At 43.5% G+C, this 16,784-nt stretch overlaps 1 protein-coding gene across 3 annotated transcripts in view; it reads left to right on the top strand.

Moving 5' to 3' along the window:
• SFMBT2 (Scm like with four mbt domains 2) overlaps window positions 1-16,784 on the top strand; it is a 916,952-nt gene that overhangs the window by 665,213 nt on the left and 234,955 nt on the right. For all 3 annotated transcript variants that reach the window (XM_086918957.1, XM_086918956.1, XM_086918958.1), the window contains 3 exons: window positions 2,056-2,157; window positions 10,532-10,679; window positions 10,836-10,918. In XM_086918957.1, the coding sequence (XP_086775083.1) occupies window positions 2,056-2,157; window positions 10,532-10,679; window positions 10,836-10,918 (333 nt within the window). The remainder of the gene's footprint in view (window positions 1-2,055; window positions 2,158-10,531; window positions 10,680-10,835; window positions 10,919-16,784) is intronic.

The raw sequence follows: 16,784 nt of genomic DNA, 5'->3' as shown, positions 1-16,784 counted from the left end.
ACCCTTCAGTGATTCACTGTTACTTCCTTCCCAAGAGAGCCTCCAGTGCTTCACTGCTGCTTCATTCACAAGAGAGCCTCCAGTGATTCACTGTTACTTCCTTCCCAAGAGAGCCTCCAGGGCTTCACTGCTGCTTCCTTCCCAAGAGAGCCTCCAGGGCTTCGCTGTTACTTCCTTCCCAAGAGAGCCTCCAGGGCTTCACTGTTGCTTCCTTCCCGAAAGAACCCTTCAGTGATTCGCTGTTACTTCCTTCCCAAGAGAGCCTCCAGTGCTTCACTGTTGCTTCCTTCCCAAGAGAACCCTTCAGTGATTCACTGTTACTTCCTTCCCAAGAGAGCCTCCAGTGCTTCACTGCTGCTTCATTCCCAAGAGAGCCTCCAGTGATTCACTGTTACTTCCTTCCCAAGAGAACCTTCAGTGCTTCACTGTTGCTTCCTTCCCAAGAGAAATCTTCAGTGATTCACTGTTACTTCCTTCCCAAGAGAGCCTCCAGTGCTTCACTGCTGCTTCATTCCCAAGAGAGCCTCCAGGGCTTCACTGTTACTTCCTTCCCAAGAGAGCCTCCAGGGCTTCACTGCTGCTTCCTTCCCAAGAGAGCCTCCAGGGCTTCACTGCTGCTTCCTTCCCAAGAGAACCCTTCAGTGATTGGCTGTTACTTCCTTCCCAAGAGAGCCTCCAGGGCTTCACTGCTGCTTCCTTCCCAAGAGAACCCTTCAGTGATTCGCTGTTACTTCCTTCCCAAGAGAGCCTCCAGTGCTTCACTGTTACTTCCTTCCCAAGAGAACCCTTCAGTGATTCACTGTTACTTCCTTCCCAAGAGAGCCTCCAGTGCTTCACTGCTGCTTCATTCCCAAGAGAGCCTCCAGTGATTCACTGTTACTTCCTTCCCAAGAGAACCTTCAGTGCTTCACTGTTGCTTCCTTCCCAAGAGAAATCTTCAGTGATTCACTGTTACTTCCTTCCCAAGAGAGCCTCCAGTGCTTCACTGCTGCTTCATTCCCAAGAGAGCCTCCAGGGCTTCACTGTTACTTCCTTCCCAAGAGAGCCTCCAGGGCTTCACTGCTGCTTCCTTCCCAAGAGAGCCTCCAGGGCTTCACTGCTGCTTCCTTCCCAAGAGAACCCTTCAGTGATTGGCTGTTACTTCCTTCCCAAGAGAGCCTCCAGGGCTTCACTGCTGCTTCCTTCCCAAGAGAACCCTTCAGTGATTCGCTGTTACTTCCTTCCCAAGAGAGCCTCCAGTGCTTCACTGTTGCTTCCTTCCCAAGAGAGCCTCCAGTGCTTCACTGTTGCTTCCTTCCCAAGAGAACCCTTCAGTGATTCACTGTTGCTTCCTTCCCAAGAGAGCCTCCAGTGCTTCACTGCTGCTTCATTCCCAAGAGAGCCTCCAGGGCTTCACTGTTACTTCCTTCCCAAGAGAGCCTCCAGGGCTTCACTGCTGCTTCCTTCCCAAGAGAACCCTTCAGTGATTCGCTGTTACTTCCTTCCCAAGAGAGCCTCCAGGGCTTCACTGCTGCTTCCTTCCCAAGAGAGCCTCCAGGGCTTCACTGCTGCTTCCTTCCCAAGAGAACCCTTCAGTGATTCGCTGTTACTTCCTTCCCAAGAGAGCCTCCAGGGCTTCACTGCTGCTTCCTTCCCAAGAGAGCCTCCAGGGCTTCACTGCTGCTTCCTTCCCAAGAGAACCCTTCAGTGATTCGCTGTTACTTCCTTCCCAAGAGAGCCTCCAGTGCTTCACTGCTGCTTCCTTCCCAAGAGAGCCTCCAGGGCTTCACTGCTGCTTCCTTCCCAAGAGAACCCTTCAGTGATTCGCTGTTACTTCCTTCCCAAGAGAGCCTCCAGTGCTTCACTGCTGCTTCATTCCCAAGAGAGCCTCCAGGGCTTCACTGCTGCTTCCTTCCCAAGAGAACCCTTCAATGATTCACTGTTGCTTCCTTCCCAAGAGAGCCTCCAGTGCTTCGCTGTTGCTTCCTTCCCAAGAGAACCCTTCAGTGATTCACTGCTGCTTCCTTCCCAAGAGAACCCTTCAGTGATTCGCTGTTACTTCCTTCCCTCACACAGGACCACGCTGATATGAGGAGCCACTCATTCATGACTGGGATGAAGCTGGAAGCAGTGGACCCCAGGGAACCTTTTGATATTTGTCCTGCATCAGTGACCAATGTAAGTACGCCTGGATTTTCTATTAGAAATATGTTTAAGGATCTAGCAATGAGAATGCAGCATGTTTGTTAATGAAACCTCTGTGGTCAATACTGTAGCACCCTCGTCTAAGTGCGCATCAATAAAATGGCGCAAACAGCAGTCTTCAGAGCGCGGAATACAGAGCTAATCTAAGATGATAAGTTGGACTTGGTATCCTCAGCTTTACATTCAGCTATGAGAAGTACAATTGGACACTCATATATAAATGAGCAGGTAACCGTCTTGCCTCCCCTTCTCCCGCTCCACACACACACACCTGCTTAGCTGGGGCGCTCCAGTGAGTTTTATCTGACTGCTGCGTGTCAGCAGTCAAGTGCTGTGCTAGGAAGATGCCATGAGTGCGCTTAAAGTACTATCGATTTGTGATAATTACGTAGCAAAGGGTCGGCGCCCTGGAATGTTCAATGAAGCTTTGGCTAGAAATGAGACCTCCGGGGTCCCGTACGATAGAATATATGTGCAATAGTACCGTCGTAGAGTGCTGAAAAATGCAGCAGAGACATGCGCAGATCAGGGATCAGAATCCCAGAACATCACGCTTGATCTTGAAATGTCCTTGAAACAGGTAGACTGCTCCAGGGAGGGGTGGAAGCTTGAATGGGAAGGCTGTAAAGGTAATCGCATACATGCATAGTTGATTCATTTTAAATAAGCATCATATTTATAAGGGTCAGTTGCACTATAGATCGTCAATGAATCTATTGTAAAACAAAAAAATATAGCATTTTAAATCACCAAAGCCAACTAAAAATGACACAATAAGATAGTGATGTTGAGAATGTCGCAATAGGGGGTGGTGTTTACTTCATCTGTTGATACAATGCCCTAGGTAAAATAGGTAAAGAAATTAGTGAGGGCCAAAAAAATCTCCTATTCCAGTTTGTGCCTGGAAAATCTAAATTTACATTTGAATCCATTGTTTACCTGATCAGATTCTCCTTGTTTCAGATTTTCCATCACATCGCCCACCAGTAGATGTTGGCATACCTAATCTGCCAGGGGCAATATCAGAGGTGCAGTGTTTATTGCAAACCTTGGAAACTCCGTCTATAAAGTGATCACAATTGTCCTCTATTCTCATCATAAGGGCCCAGTTCTGCTATTGTTAACGTATAAGGCGTCTGGCTGATGACATTTCTATCAGTAAAAAAAATCTTCACCTCCTGATCGACGCTCGAGCAGACGAGCACCCACAGAGGGCTCATTACACGTGTCTAGGTGTAATGCCCTGGAACCCTGAACCACAAGATACTGTTCTGACAAGACCCCTAGTTCCAGGGGTGTGGAGTTACTGGGGTTAAAAGCAGGTACTCTAGTGATGGTTCCATGAAAATGAAGAATTTCCAAGGAAATTAGTAATTCCACTCCTAATCCCACCTTCATTTGATCTGGTATGTTACCCATAGACTCCACTAGCTCTTAGCAAGTGTGGGCTCCAGGATTTGTGTTTGAAATGTTGTCTTGAAATCACCTATGGTCAGTAAAATTGATGAAAACTGAGTAGAACATATATTCCATTAAACATGTGCTTATGCGTTTTCCCTCAAGGCACCTCTCTGGAAATGTGTGGCAAAAGCTGCACCTCTAGGGATATTTTGCTTACATTTATTGACAATAATTCAAAGGGATTTAAAGGCAGTCTTAAACGCAATACCGCATAGGGATGAGTAAACAGAGAAGATAACTAAAAAAAACATGGTCCCATTGCTAGTCAGAAGTGACAGTAACCTGGTTCCTGCGGAGGAGACCTCGATGGAACAGTCGTAAGTGAAAGCAGATGCAGTAGGTAGAGGGTTTATGGAGGAGAAAACGTTCAGCTGAGGGAGCGTGTGTGGCAATAGCCCTTCTTCCACTAGTCAAAGGAGCAAGAGCTAGCGAGGCAAGTGTCCAGCCTTTGTTCCTGAGCTTAATGCTTAATTTGTGGAGGTGGTCACAGGGGGTGGGCACCAGTACTCATTTTTGGGGACCCAAACATATTTTACATCATACAACTTTAACCCAGACCAAGAGAGAGAAAGACAGAAAAGGTAGAAAGAAAGCAGGGATGAAATAAGAACTGCAAGAGCAAGAAAAATAGTGTAGGTGCATCATGTGAATGAAAGAGGCAAGAGGTGAAATAAAAACTAGCAGCCTTGGAATTCCACAATCCTGGCATTCAGTAGTGTCAGCAGATAGCTCCTAAGAGACACTTTCATCCCCTGCTTGTAATTATATTTACAAATTAAACACCTCTTGGAACAACAAGCCCCTGAGGTGAGAGGTGGTGATATACATTGGTTCCTGTATACCCTTCTCTTTCTCTCTGGCTCTTTAGGGCTCCCTAAAAAGAGCTTCCAAACGGGCTGAACAGGAGTCAGGCAGTGCAATTTCAATGATGAAGAGAGCACAATCACCAAGGGAAAGCATGTCTAGCCTGATTAAAGTCCCAGTTTTCTGGACTGACAGCAGAATGATGTGGTCTTATTACAGTAGGGGAAACTAAAAGGTGTATTCTGAGAACTTACATTGGCTGTAAAGAACTGAAGTTATTTTGAGGTGGGCTGAGGAGGTTTTGTATGCTGAAACCAATTAGATTAACTTTTTATCTCAAGAACAAAGGCCAGAAAGTATTTCTGATAAGCAGTTTTTGTCCACATTATAACTTTGTGGTGCTCAACATTGTTAAGGAATATTGTTTTTTAGACGGGGCCATTGATTTGCTAGTGCTTGTCTTCATGATCTGAGTGGCCAGGGCTTTCTGGTCTGTTTCCCTGGCCTCATATTTGTGTCCATTCAAGAGTGTCACTGTGTCCTTTTGTACCAGTGTTCTTAACCTGTAAGTTTCAGTGCCTGTGAATTGGGTTCCTGTATCCTCATCTCCAAATGTTAGTGTCACAATTTCATTTGCTCCAAATTAGACACAATGTAGACCTATCAGTGTACCCAAATCAGTGTCCTAAATTAAATGTCCAAGTATAGGTCTACGTGTCGCTATGCCTCCCCATTACATTTTCAGTTTCTATTTGTCAGTGCCTGCAGTGTCCCAGTGCCCATATGTCTATTACATTGTTAGTGGGATTTTCCAGGTGTCACAATTCTAATATCAGAGTCCACATATAAGTTAAACTCTTCCTGTGTCAGTGTATCACAGAATATGAGGCTATGTTCAAGTGACAGTGATGAGTGTATCTCTGTCTGTGCTGGTATTCCAGTTTCAGTATCAATTTCACTGTGTCCTTGTGTCTATGAACTCATATCAGTGCTCTTGTGTCACTGTCCTTGTATCAGTATCCCCATTACTAATAACATGCATGAGTTTGTGCCCTAGCATCTGTGTCCAAATTGATAGATTATCCAACTAAGAGATGGTGCTCTAGTGACAGCAACCGAGTGTCATTGTGACTATCCATCTATGCGGCCCACCGAGTAGCGAATGCCCCTCCCAGAACGGTCTCTATGCCGCTTCTAAATAACCTTCACTGGCTCCCTTTGAGAAAACGAGTGAAATTCAAAGTTTGTGGCACTGTTTTCAAAGTTTTCAATGACCTGCGTCCCTCCTACCTATCAGACAAACTGGCAAGGTGCACACCCTTTAGGCCCCTTCGGTCAGGATCTAAACAACTTCTCTGCACCCCAATAATTAAAGAAGCATGCATGGTTGGCAGGGCATTTACTTACCTTGTCCCTACTCTTTGGAACGAACTTCTACTCCACTTACGCGAATGCTACTCCTACATTTCAGGAAGCTGCTAAAGACCTATCTTTTCTGAAGTGTGCTCGTCTGGCTGAAGCTCGCTGCCCAAGTGCAGAGATACCCCTTACGCGGTGATTTGGGCGCTATATAAATTAATAAATATCAAATATTGTAGCATCCCTGTGGCAGTGTCCAAATGTGCCCTTTGTGTGAGTGTCTCAGCATTAGTGTTTTTGGACTTGTCGCTGTTGCTACATCAGGGTCCTTATGTAAATATCAGTGCACATTTGTCAGTGTCCTTTTCCCCCATCTACCTATGTCCCAATGTCAATGCCCTGGAGTAAGTGTCCAATGTCAATGTGTGCATCTCTGTTCATGTGGTAATGTCAGCTTCCCAGTGCAAATGTCCCCATGTTACTTCCAATGTCTACAGTGTCAGTGTCTCTGTACCTTGGCAGTGTTGTTGTGGCAGTAACCCTTGGTGGTGTTGCAGTGCATCAAAGTCTTTCTTAGTGTCCCTGGGTCAGTCTCAATACCCATGTCCCTATGTCTGTTTTTTTCCAGCATTAGAGTACCACTGACCCATGGCAGTGACTACAGGTCATTACCCACAGTGTTATGACTCGCTCACAGTATCTTTGTGTTGGTTAGCCTGTGATTTGTTACTGTCCTGGGATCACATCTGTAAGAAATGGAGTACAGGTTGGGGGGAGTAAAACTTAACTCAAGCAGCAACCAATATCCCTACCGGGTGTAGTCACAAGCTGACCCCAAAGTTACCTGTGCCCAACCTTCTGGTAGCTTGGCACTGAGCAAACAGACTTAACTCAGAGGCAATGTGTAAAGTATTTGTGCAATACTTCAAACAGTCACAAAAGGGCTTCCACACCAGATTAGACAAATAGAGTATATTTGAATAAATAAAACAAGACCAAAGTTACAAGAATTCGATTGTTAGAACAGGAGATATGCAATTTTAAAAGTTTCAGTGAAAATAGCACAAAAAAGCACAAAGCACCAAGCAACGACTGTGGCGATCTACATAGAAAATAGGAATTTCACGCACATGGATTATAGATACATTCAAGGTCAGCTAGACAGAAGTTGTTATTGATGATCTGAAGAAATCTTTCAAGTCCATGAAATCTTGTTGTCTTTCGAAAATTATTCTTTATTGAAAAAGACGACCAAATCAGGCAGATAAAATCGTATAAGCAGTGAACTTTTAGGAGTTTAAACTACCCAGACATGTAAAACCTAAAATTACATGCCTTACTCTTTAAATACATTTCACCCTGCCCTGTGGATTGTTTAGGAACTATCCCAGGGGATGACTTGTATGTAATACAAAGGCAGGGTTGAGCATGGGAAATTGTTTATTTTGCCAGATTGAAATGGCACTTTAAAACTGCACGTAAAGGCTGCAGTGGCAGGCCTGAGACCTGTTTAAAGGGCTTCTTAAGTGGGTGGCACAATTAGTGCTTTAGGTCACTAGTAGCATTTCACTTGCAGGCCCTGGGTGCAGGTAGTGGCACTTTACTAGGAACTTACATGTAAATTAATTATACCAATCATAGAAAAGTCAATGTTGCCATGCTTTAGGAGTGAGCACATGAACTTTAGCACTGGTTGTAGTAGTAAAGTGTAGAGTCCTAAGGCCAACAAAAGCAAGATCAGAAACATATTGAGGAGTAAAGCAAACGTTTTATGGAAGACCATGCTAAGGCTGACAGGTCTAACAGTTTAACACTGAATGTTCTCTGGATGCAATGGACATGGCAGGGATCCACTTTCTATGCTGCTGTGGCACTTGATAAAGATTGTGCCAGCACTATATATGCACCAGTATGTTCTCTAGGGGGTATCTCCTCATTTGCACAAGGGTCCCAATAAAATGAGGGAAATATTCACCTCTGCACCCACAATGTATTATCAATGTGGGTGTAGATGCAAAGGTGCTGTTAGGGAGCATACTGACCATATGTCGCAAAGAGGTGATGCACCTTCAGTGTGCCCCCAGGACTGACCCTAGAAAGGGGACCTATGGATCACCCTCAGACATAGCATTGTAGGGTGTTGCTGCCATTGTCTGTACCCTCCGAAAGAGTGACTTGCTCTGTCCTCTAAAAAGAAGGCTTCATTGTTGCCTGCATAATGAAAGAGAGACCTGCTGCTTCAAACACTTTTACCCCAATCACTAGTGCCCTGAACCAGGATAGCATGGGTTCAAAGCTGCCCATGGGGTAGCACATTAACATTAATGGGGCAAACTGATCAGGCCTGCTGTAGGTGCACATGGCATAGACCAGTCCCATGCACGTTTTACATAATACAGCCGCTGGGGTTTTGTCCAATCATCAGTGTCGTAGATCCAGAATTGCCCCATGCCATTGTTCCAGCCATATTTGTGCACTATGTCAGTGTTCCCGTGAGATTGTCCATTAATTACTATATCTGTGCAGTGTTAGTGCTCCTATGCCAGTATCCCAGCATCTGTGTCTGAGTGGCAGTGTCCCAGTGAAATGTACTGGTGCAATTGCAGCTGTGTTAGTAGCCTCTGACTCTGTTTTGTCCTGTGTCAGTGTCCTAGTGGTAATTTATTTAGCTCATATTAATGTTTCAGTGTCAATATCTACATGTCCACATTCCAATGTCAGTGATGTTATAAATGATGTTGTAGAACATGTCATAAGTGATGTAATATGTCCGGTCATAATCAGGGCATGGTGGGGATGCATGTTATAGTTACCTCTGCTAACTGTAACTGGTGAATTTCTGTGTTTCAAAACATTAATGTTGTCATTGACATATTCACCTAACTATAACGTCACTTTTAAATATCGTGGCCACTCCCCATCAGGTGGTCTCTTGCCCCTCCTCAGTACAGCGATGTTCAGGTATCCTGCGCTCAAACCAACCAGGCAGAAGCATGCATCTGGTCCACAATCTAAAATCAAGATTATAAAATCACAAAATGTCATCTTATTGCTGCTAACATGAACTAAGTGGGTTGCCAATGTTTGAAATGTTTATTTATTTTCTTCAATGGATTATATGAACAATTATATCTGTTGAGTGGGACGTGTTATTGAAACATACATATGCCAACTGTTTCAAGATATTATATTTTGGGAAGATACGAGGGAAGTTTGCTATATGCTGCTATGTATTTATGTATATATTTATTTTGAAACCAAGCACTTTCATGCCAGCACTTTTATGCACATGTTCAACATACGAGTTATGCTGTGTTTTCTTAAGTCAGATAGCTTAGAAAAGCAGATCCTAACCTTTGGCTATCCACAGCACCTACTCATGGGGTCCATGACTGTTTAATTAATTAATATTAGCAGCTTCATAAATGTTATATATAGATAAAAAAGCTAAATTTAAAAATTTAAAGGCAATGTAGGTTTGAAGGAATTTAAAACTGGAAATGAATAATTAAATTGCTATCCTCAGTTTTATTAGTGGGTGCAGGACAAATACTGCAAACTGAATCTAGAACCGATGACTGGAAAACTCTACTGAAACGCTGGTATGTGCTAACAAAAGATAGCATGCACGAGGAGCAAAATAGAAAAACTGATATGCTAGAGTCCAACCTCCCACTTCATCTTTAAGAAATAAAATCACATTTTCAGAATCTCCAATCTTCCCATTACCATAGAAATTACAATCTGTGTATTTTTTGTTACTGAATAAAATCAAATATTTCAGAATGTGTGTATTTGTTTGATGTATACTTGTTTCTGTATTTTTAAGCATTGTTTTGTGGTTTAGGGCCCCAGGCTTTCAATAGTGATTCAATGGAGGTACACATGAGTTAGAATGTTAAGAGCAGCTGGTTTAGATCAAAAGGGGGCATATGTATGAAAATCCCTGTTTGCGATTCTCAAATAGCAATTTTTGGAGAATCGCTATTTGAGAATTGCAAAAAGGGATGTATGTAGAAGATCGCATTTTTTTGCAATTTCTTTGTTTTCCTTAATTGCAATTCGCAAATCGCAAAATCGCAATTAAGGAATACTTTCCCGTTCATTTCTATGGGCCAGAAGGCCCAAAGGAATGAATGTGAAGTAATTCTCAGCTTGCGATTCGCAATTTGAGAATCTCAAATTGAGAATAATTTCAAGGGTGTCATAAGGACACCCTGATGCACCCCTGAAATGAACATGTGTGCGCATATGTTGCACATACATGCCGTAAGGGCATGTGTGTGCGCCACATGACACCTTTACAAATGCAAAAAAGCGCATTTGTGAAAGAAATCACAAATTACCACCAACTTGAAGTTCGTGGTAATTTGCGATTTCTTAATGAGAAATCTCACAACTTGGGTGCTTGATACATAGCATTTAAGGAATCGCAATTTGCGATTCCTTAAATGCTTACGCAAAATTAAGGAATCGCAAATTTTGCGATTCCTTAATTTTGCAATGAGAAAACAGGTCATACATCACTTTTAGCGATTTTTCTTTCGCAAACGCTGTATTTTTGCGAATCACAGCGTTTGCGAATGAAAAATCGTTTGATACATATGCCCCAAGGTCACTCACCATACAATGTTGTAGAATGATATAGAGCCAGATAGGCTTTGTTTGAGAATCATAGTACCGCACACATTTCCTGAAGCAAAATCTCATTACTTGTCTACAGGTTTTTAACAATCATTATTTCCAAGTGACGATTGATGACCTAAGAGCTGAACCTTGTACCAGTTCATTCCTCTGCCACGCAGATTCCTTGGGGATATTACCCATTCAGTGGTGCCTTATAAACGGAGTCAATCTTACATCCCCCAAAGGTATTTTAATTTCCTTTTTTCAGTTTTGTATAGTTCAGTTCTGATTCTTTAAATTTATTTATACTAAACGTTAGTTTTTCTGTTTCTTCGTCTTTGAGCAATCGGATTATATCAGTGCTCTCTCATGTGTATATTTTTGCTGTTTTCCTATTACAGGCTATTCGGGTCTTGACTTTGACTGGGCTGATTACCAGAAGCAGTGTGGGGCAGAGGCAGCACCCCACGTTTGCTTTAGAAACGTAAGGATAGTCTTTTCATTTGTTGTTTTGCATGCCTGTAGGCTTAGCTATGGAAGGCCCATATAGTACTGTAGCAATTCAGTACAATTAAATAAAGACAATAAAATGGAAATTACTTGCTATCAGTTTCTGCTTGATAATTCTAATGGTGTATATCAAATTATGCACTGGATTGAGAATACAAATTTTAATTGTGCAGTTCCAACATGTTAACGTCACAAATGCGCGCTCTATGTCTCTGCTATATTTAAATTAAGCTTGTTGACAGGGCACAAGTCCTAAGAAAAGATGTTAGGCGCTAACCAAGTTAGGCAGAATGCAAGAGACCTGACGGTGTGTGACATTATGGTGCGTGACATAGCACGTGGCGTCACAGGATGTGGCATCACCAGCCACATATGAAAAGAGGGAATGAAGAGAAATTAATATATTTCTCCTCATTATACCAGCCTCAGGTAGGTGCATGATTTTGGCACAAACCAATGTTTGCAAGTCTTTCTAAATATCGGTTTGCATCAAAATACATGGGTGGATTTACAAGGAAGCCCATGCAGTATCCATATAATCCCTACCTGACAGATGGTACCACAAGGCAGCGCTATGTGCTGCGTTGTGTTATTTTTTTTTCACAAAGCCACACAAATCACGATTTGCGTGGCTTTGTAAATCCCAATAAAGATTCTGTGTTGGAGCTGCACCAAACAATTGTGCAACCCTATGCAAAATCTTAGTAAGTCTGGTCCTCAAATGATAGGTTTTTTTTTTTTAAATGCCAAAAAGATATTGGTAAAAAGGGGGTTATCTGACAGTAAATCTGTTCTGTCTTTTTTGGTTGCAGAAGCTGCATGTTAGGGTTAACCCTTTTGCTGCCAGGCCTCCCTCTGCCTCACCCTTTTTTGGCTATTTGGGCAATTTGTTCATAGGCCCCCATAACCTTTTGTCCACATAAGGTATCCACACCAATTTGGCCTCCTTTTCTTCTAATATGCTGAGAATTCTAAAGGTAACCGGGGTTTGTGGATTCCCTTGGAGGAGATCAAGAAATTAGGCAAAATACAGCACATCTTTGGGTTTTTAGGGAAAAATGGGAAAAAGTGCTGCAGAAGAAAGAGTAATTTTTTTTCTCTGTGAATGATATCAAGAAAGGGTTTGCGGTGCAAAAACCATCTACCGTGCTTTCAGGAACAGGCAGACTTGTCAGAAAACCAACATTTCTACACAGTCTTGGCATTTTACTGGGACATAACCTATGTTTACTACTTTTTTGTGTGCTCATTCTCCTTGTCACTAGTGGGCTTTCAGAACCCGGGGCATATCAGGGGCTATTGCCCACATCTTCCCCCCAGGAGGGCATAAAGACTATGGCTATTTTGGGGGGGCTGGGGGTACATAGGCATCACACATTATGTGCTGCCTCCTTCCCTCTCTAATAAAAATAATCCTGGTGTCTAGTGGGCTTTCTGCCCCCTGTAGCAGATCAGTGGTAATACCCCCATCTGCCATCCAGGACAGACAGGCTTATGTCAGATAACCCTGAAAAACAATACATTTCTGAAAAGTAGACATAATTCTGAATTCAGCAAGGTGTCCTTTGTGTAGAGCCTTCAAGATATTCCTATAGAGACTAACAGTTGATTTTAAAAAACATTGAAATTGAGTTGAAAAGAACAGCCATTAGTGGCAAGGTTCACCAAGAGCCTGAGATACCCAGGCCTAGTAACTGAGCTGTGTCTTGCAATGGTTTTTCATTGTGTACTGGGTATATAGCAAATTATTTGGTAACATATAAAGAGTGAAAACTAGGTATCAAGGAAACCTGTATATTTCCGAAATGGTAACAAAATATAGAGTTTAAAAGCAGTGGTTATTTGCACATCTCCGAAATTGTGGGTACCCATACTAGCATGTGATTAGAGGACATTTTTCAAAATGACTTATTTTTTTACACATTGTCTTACATTTGGGAGGCAGAAATGCAAAGAAAGTCAATGGATAATAACACTTGTTCTACTATTCTCTATTACCCTACGTCTCCCAATACAAATGGTGCATCACTTGTGTGGGTAGGCATAGTGCCTGCGACAGGAAATGGCCTATAATGCAATCTGAAACCAAAAGGGCTGATGGATGGAGTGTTGAACATTGCAAGCACTCACCCCTAGTCAACTGATCTGGGTTTAATCCATCATCATTCTTTAGCTCACTCCACCACCCCAGTTCAGATATGGCGATATGCAAATCAGGCTGACCCTGTGCCTCATGGGAACAGTCCAGCCTGAACTGCCAAGCCATGTCTTCCCTGGACCGGAAACAAGCATCCTGGGACCGGTTTCTGGCTAATCAGCCATTATCAGCCAGGCTAGCTTGAATCCAGTGGCAAAGTGAGCAAGGGACCCATGTCTGGGCATACCCTGCCAACTTAGGGTGAACAAACCAAAACCAGAGGAGATGATGGACGGAGTGTTGAACATTGCAAGCACTTACCCCCCAGTCAACTGATCTGGGTTTAATCCATCATCATTCTTTAGCTCACTCCGCCACCCCAAATCAGACATTTCCATATGCAAACCAGTCCATGGGAACAGTCCAGCCCGAACTGCCATCACATTTTTTTTCCAGTGAAAAATGACCATTTTTTCGCAATGTGCCTAGCGTGGGTTTGGGAGCCTAGCTCTGCCGGCACCTAGTGAAACCTAGCGAATGTGTAAATTTTTTAAAACTACACACCCAGGGTAATCCAGGATGAGGTGACTTGTGTGGTTCTCACTAGTTTCTGTTACCCAGAATCCCTTGCAAACCTCAAACTTTGCATAAAAAAATATTCGCCTCCGATTTTTGTGATGGAAAGTTCTGGAATCTGTGGGAAGCGACACACTTCTACCCACCTTGCATTTCCCCAGTCTCCTGATAAAAATAGTACCTGACTTGCGTGGGTAGGCCTAGTGTCTGGGACAGGACACAGCCCAAAACATAGTGTGGATACTTCAAAATTATTGATCACAAAAAGTCTTGGTTTTGTGATGGAGTCACCTGTGTTTTTGGTCCCAGGCTCGGTGGCCATGTAGGGAAACCTACCTGTGTGGATCAGCCAATTTTTTCCTACCCAGAATCCCTTGCAAATCTCAAATTTAGCAAAATAAATCACATTTTCCTTACATTTCTGCCTGGGGTCACCGCTCCGGGACAAATGTCCTACCACCCAATGTTCCCCTTGCCCAGTTTTATTGGTGGGTGGTAGAGGGATTGGCATGCCCTTTCCGGGTAGCCCCCACTCCTTAGACTAAGAAAAAAAAATGTCCCTTGTGCCTAGTAGGCTCTCTGCCCCCCGGGGACAGATCTGTAGTTATTGCCTCACTCACCCCCTAGGGGAGGCAGGAAAACTTTGGTCCCCATCTATATGGGATAGGGGAATGGCCAAGCGCATTGTGGGCAGCCCCAACCACACTTTTATTTTAAAAATCCCTATTGTCTAGTAGGCTTTGTGCCCTCATGGTGGCATATTGGGGGGTGATAACCCCCACATGCCCTCCAGGGGGACAAAATGATTGTCCATTTGTATTTGGGGGTGGGGCTATTGGCATGCCCATTCTGGACAGTGCCCACCCCTATGTATAAAAAAACATAATCCCTGGTGTCTGATGGGCTTTCTGCCCCCCCAATGGGGCAGATCACAGGCCATTGCCCCCATCTGCCTCCTGGGGGCGTGGCAAAAAGACTGTGGCAAGTTTTTTTTTGGGGGGGGGGCATTGGCCTTCCCATTCTTGAAAGATCCCACCCCTATGAATAAAAAAATATTCTGTGGTGCCTGGTGGGCTGGGTGGCAGATCCATGGCTAGTGCCCCATTGCCCTCTCAGGACGGCAGAAAGACTCCTGCAATTTATTTTGGAGGTGGAATCATTGGCATGCCCATTCTAGGGAGCCCCCACCCCTCTGCTATAAAAAAAACAAAATAGCCCCAGGCTTACTACTGGGCTTTCTGTCCCCCCAAATAGAATGAACATTGCCAGAAACGTTGCAGAGAGCAAAAGGCCTTTTCCAAGGGCTGCTCCCCCTCCCTGGTGCCTAGTGGGTGCATCCCTGCCATGGGATCACACTCCTGCGGCAATTCCGAAGCAGATATCCACTAGTGAGGGATACCATTCCAATGATACTGCTTCCGTCTGCCTTCATGCTCGGGCTGAGATTGCCCCGCAAGCACGTAGAAAGTGAATGAGCCGAATGGCTCATTTCACTTTTGTTTTCAGTGAAATGTTCTCAGCGCACCATGCACCCAAATTGCCATTTCAGTAAAAACCAAGAACAGCCTCGGGAGCTGGGGAAGTTATTCCCCAGCTTCTGAGGCTATTTTGGAATAAAGGAAATCCCTTTGGTGCCCCCAAATCTACTTTGTATGTTGAATACAAAGCCGACTTGCATATTTCTGTGCCTGCCCAAATCTTTGGTGACCACCTGCTCATCAAACATAAGGCTTTGATGGCCAACAACTCACGCACTCATTTGACAAATATTTGGAGCACACCTGGGCATATTTCGGTGCTCGCCCACAAGCTCCCTAGTCTAGTATATTCCCCACTCCGGCACAAGGATGTTTCTTCTCATCATGATCACGAGACAGTTAACTGTCCGGTCTTCAGGTTTCAGCTTCTATTTGACCACGCTCTGTTGATAGGATTTTGACCTACATTTTTTTGTTTAATGCTCGCCTGCTCTGTAATTTAGCTTGCAATGTATTACATCATGTGTAATGCCATTCCTTCACTATTTACGTGAGCTCACCACAGTGCGGTTAAGACCACAGTTAATCACTCAGGTCCTCCTTCATTTTTCTTTTTTTAAAGTTGCACTATTGTCTCTTTTTGTTTTAAGTAAACTAATGGCCAGCTTTAAAAAAAAAATTCAGTTCTCTATTAAAAGTTTGTCCGATTTTTTAAAAACATTTTGTGGCGACAGCCAGATGGGGATTCATGAACCTCCTCTTGTAATCAGACAGAAGACTAGAGTTGCAGCACCCTCTTGGTCTGAGACATGAGTTTTAAATGTCTCATCATCTGGCCATGAGGGGAGATGGAGTGGTGGGCAGGGACATTTTGATGATTTATAACATGGGGTGTAGCAGTCAGGAAGAGGGATCATAGGACCCCCAAAAATGTTTAAATAATTGATCCACTATGTTATGCTATGTTACACATGCGTGTATAGCACATTTCTGACACTTGTGCGCATTATGATAAATTGAACTGCCATATGGGAGGTCACTGACGCTAGCTCCACAGTGCACATTTCTTTCCATTATTGATTAACAGCGTAGATTATTTTCTATTACGGGGTCAGACCAGCGTACAGTACTTTCTATTACCGGAACAAAACAGCACACTTTCCTTTCCATTTCTTTCCAAACGTGCACATTCTGCCCATTTATGGAGCACAGCATTGCACTTTCCATTCCATTACCTGATAAAACATTGGAATTTAATTTCCACAATTGAATATATTACCGCATTCTCCTTTCTATTGCAGGTCCGAAACCCGACTATGCCATTAGCACAATAAAGGACTGCGCATCCATTTCCTAACCTGGAGCACAACAGTTCTATACTGTTCTGTTACAGAATATGGAGAGCACATGAATTACATTTCTTGAGCAAACAGCCCCCCTTTCCTTCCTTCAATGACAGAATAGTTCTTGCTTATTTTCGAGCTGAGTCAAACGGCTCATTTTCTTCCATTACCAAATAATGCTGCATACATTCTTTATATTTCAGCAGCGAAACAGTGCCCATTTCTCTCCATAGCAGAATAAAACAGCTCAGATTCCCCTGAACAATGAACTTTTGTGCAGAATCACTTTATCAAGGACCTTCGAAA

Source organism: Lissotriton vulgaris, chromosome 1_1 (assembly GCF_964263255.1).
Source record: "Lissotriton vulgaris chromosome 1_1, aLisVul1.2, whole genome shotgun sequence".
Classification (NCBI taxonomy): Eukaryota; Metazoa; Chordata; class Amphibia; order Caudata; family Salamandridae; genus Lissotriton; species Lissotriton vulgaris.
The sequence above is the reverse complement of the archived record's forward strand: the minus strand, read 5'-3'. Positions and strand labels throughout refer to the sequence as shown.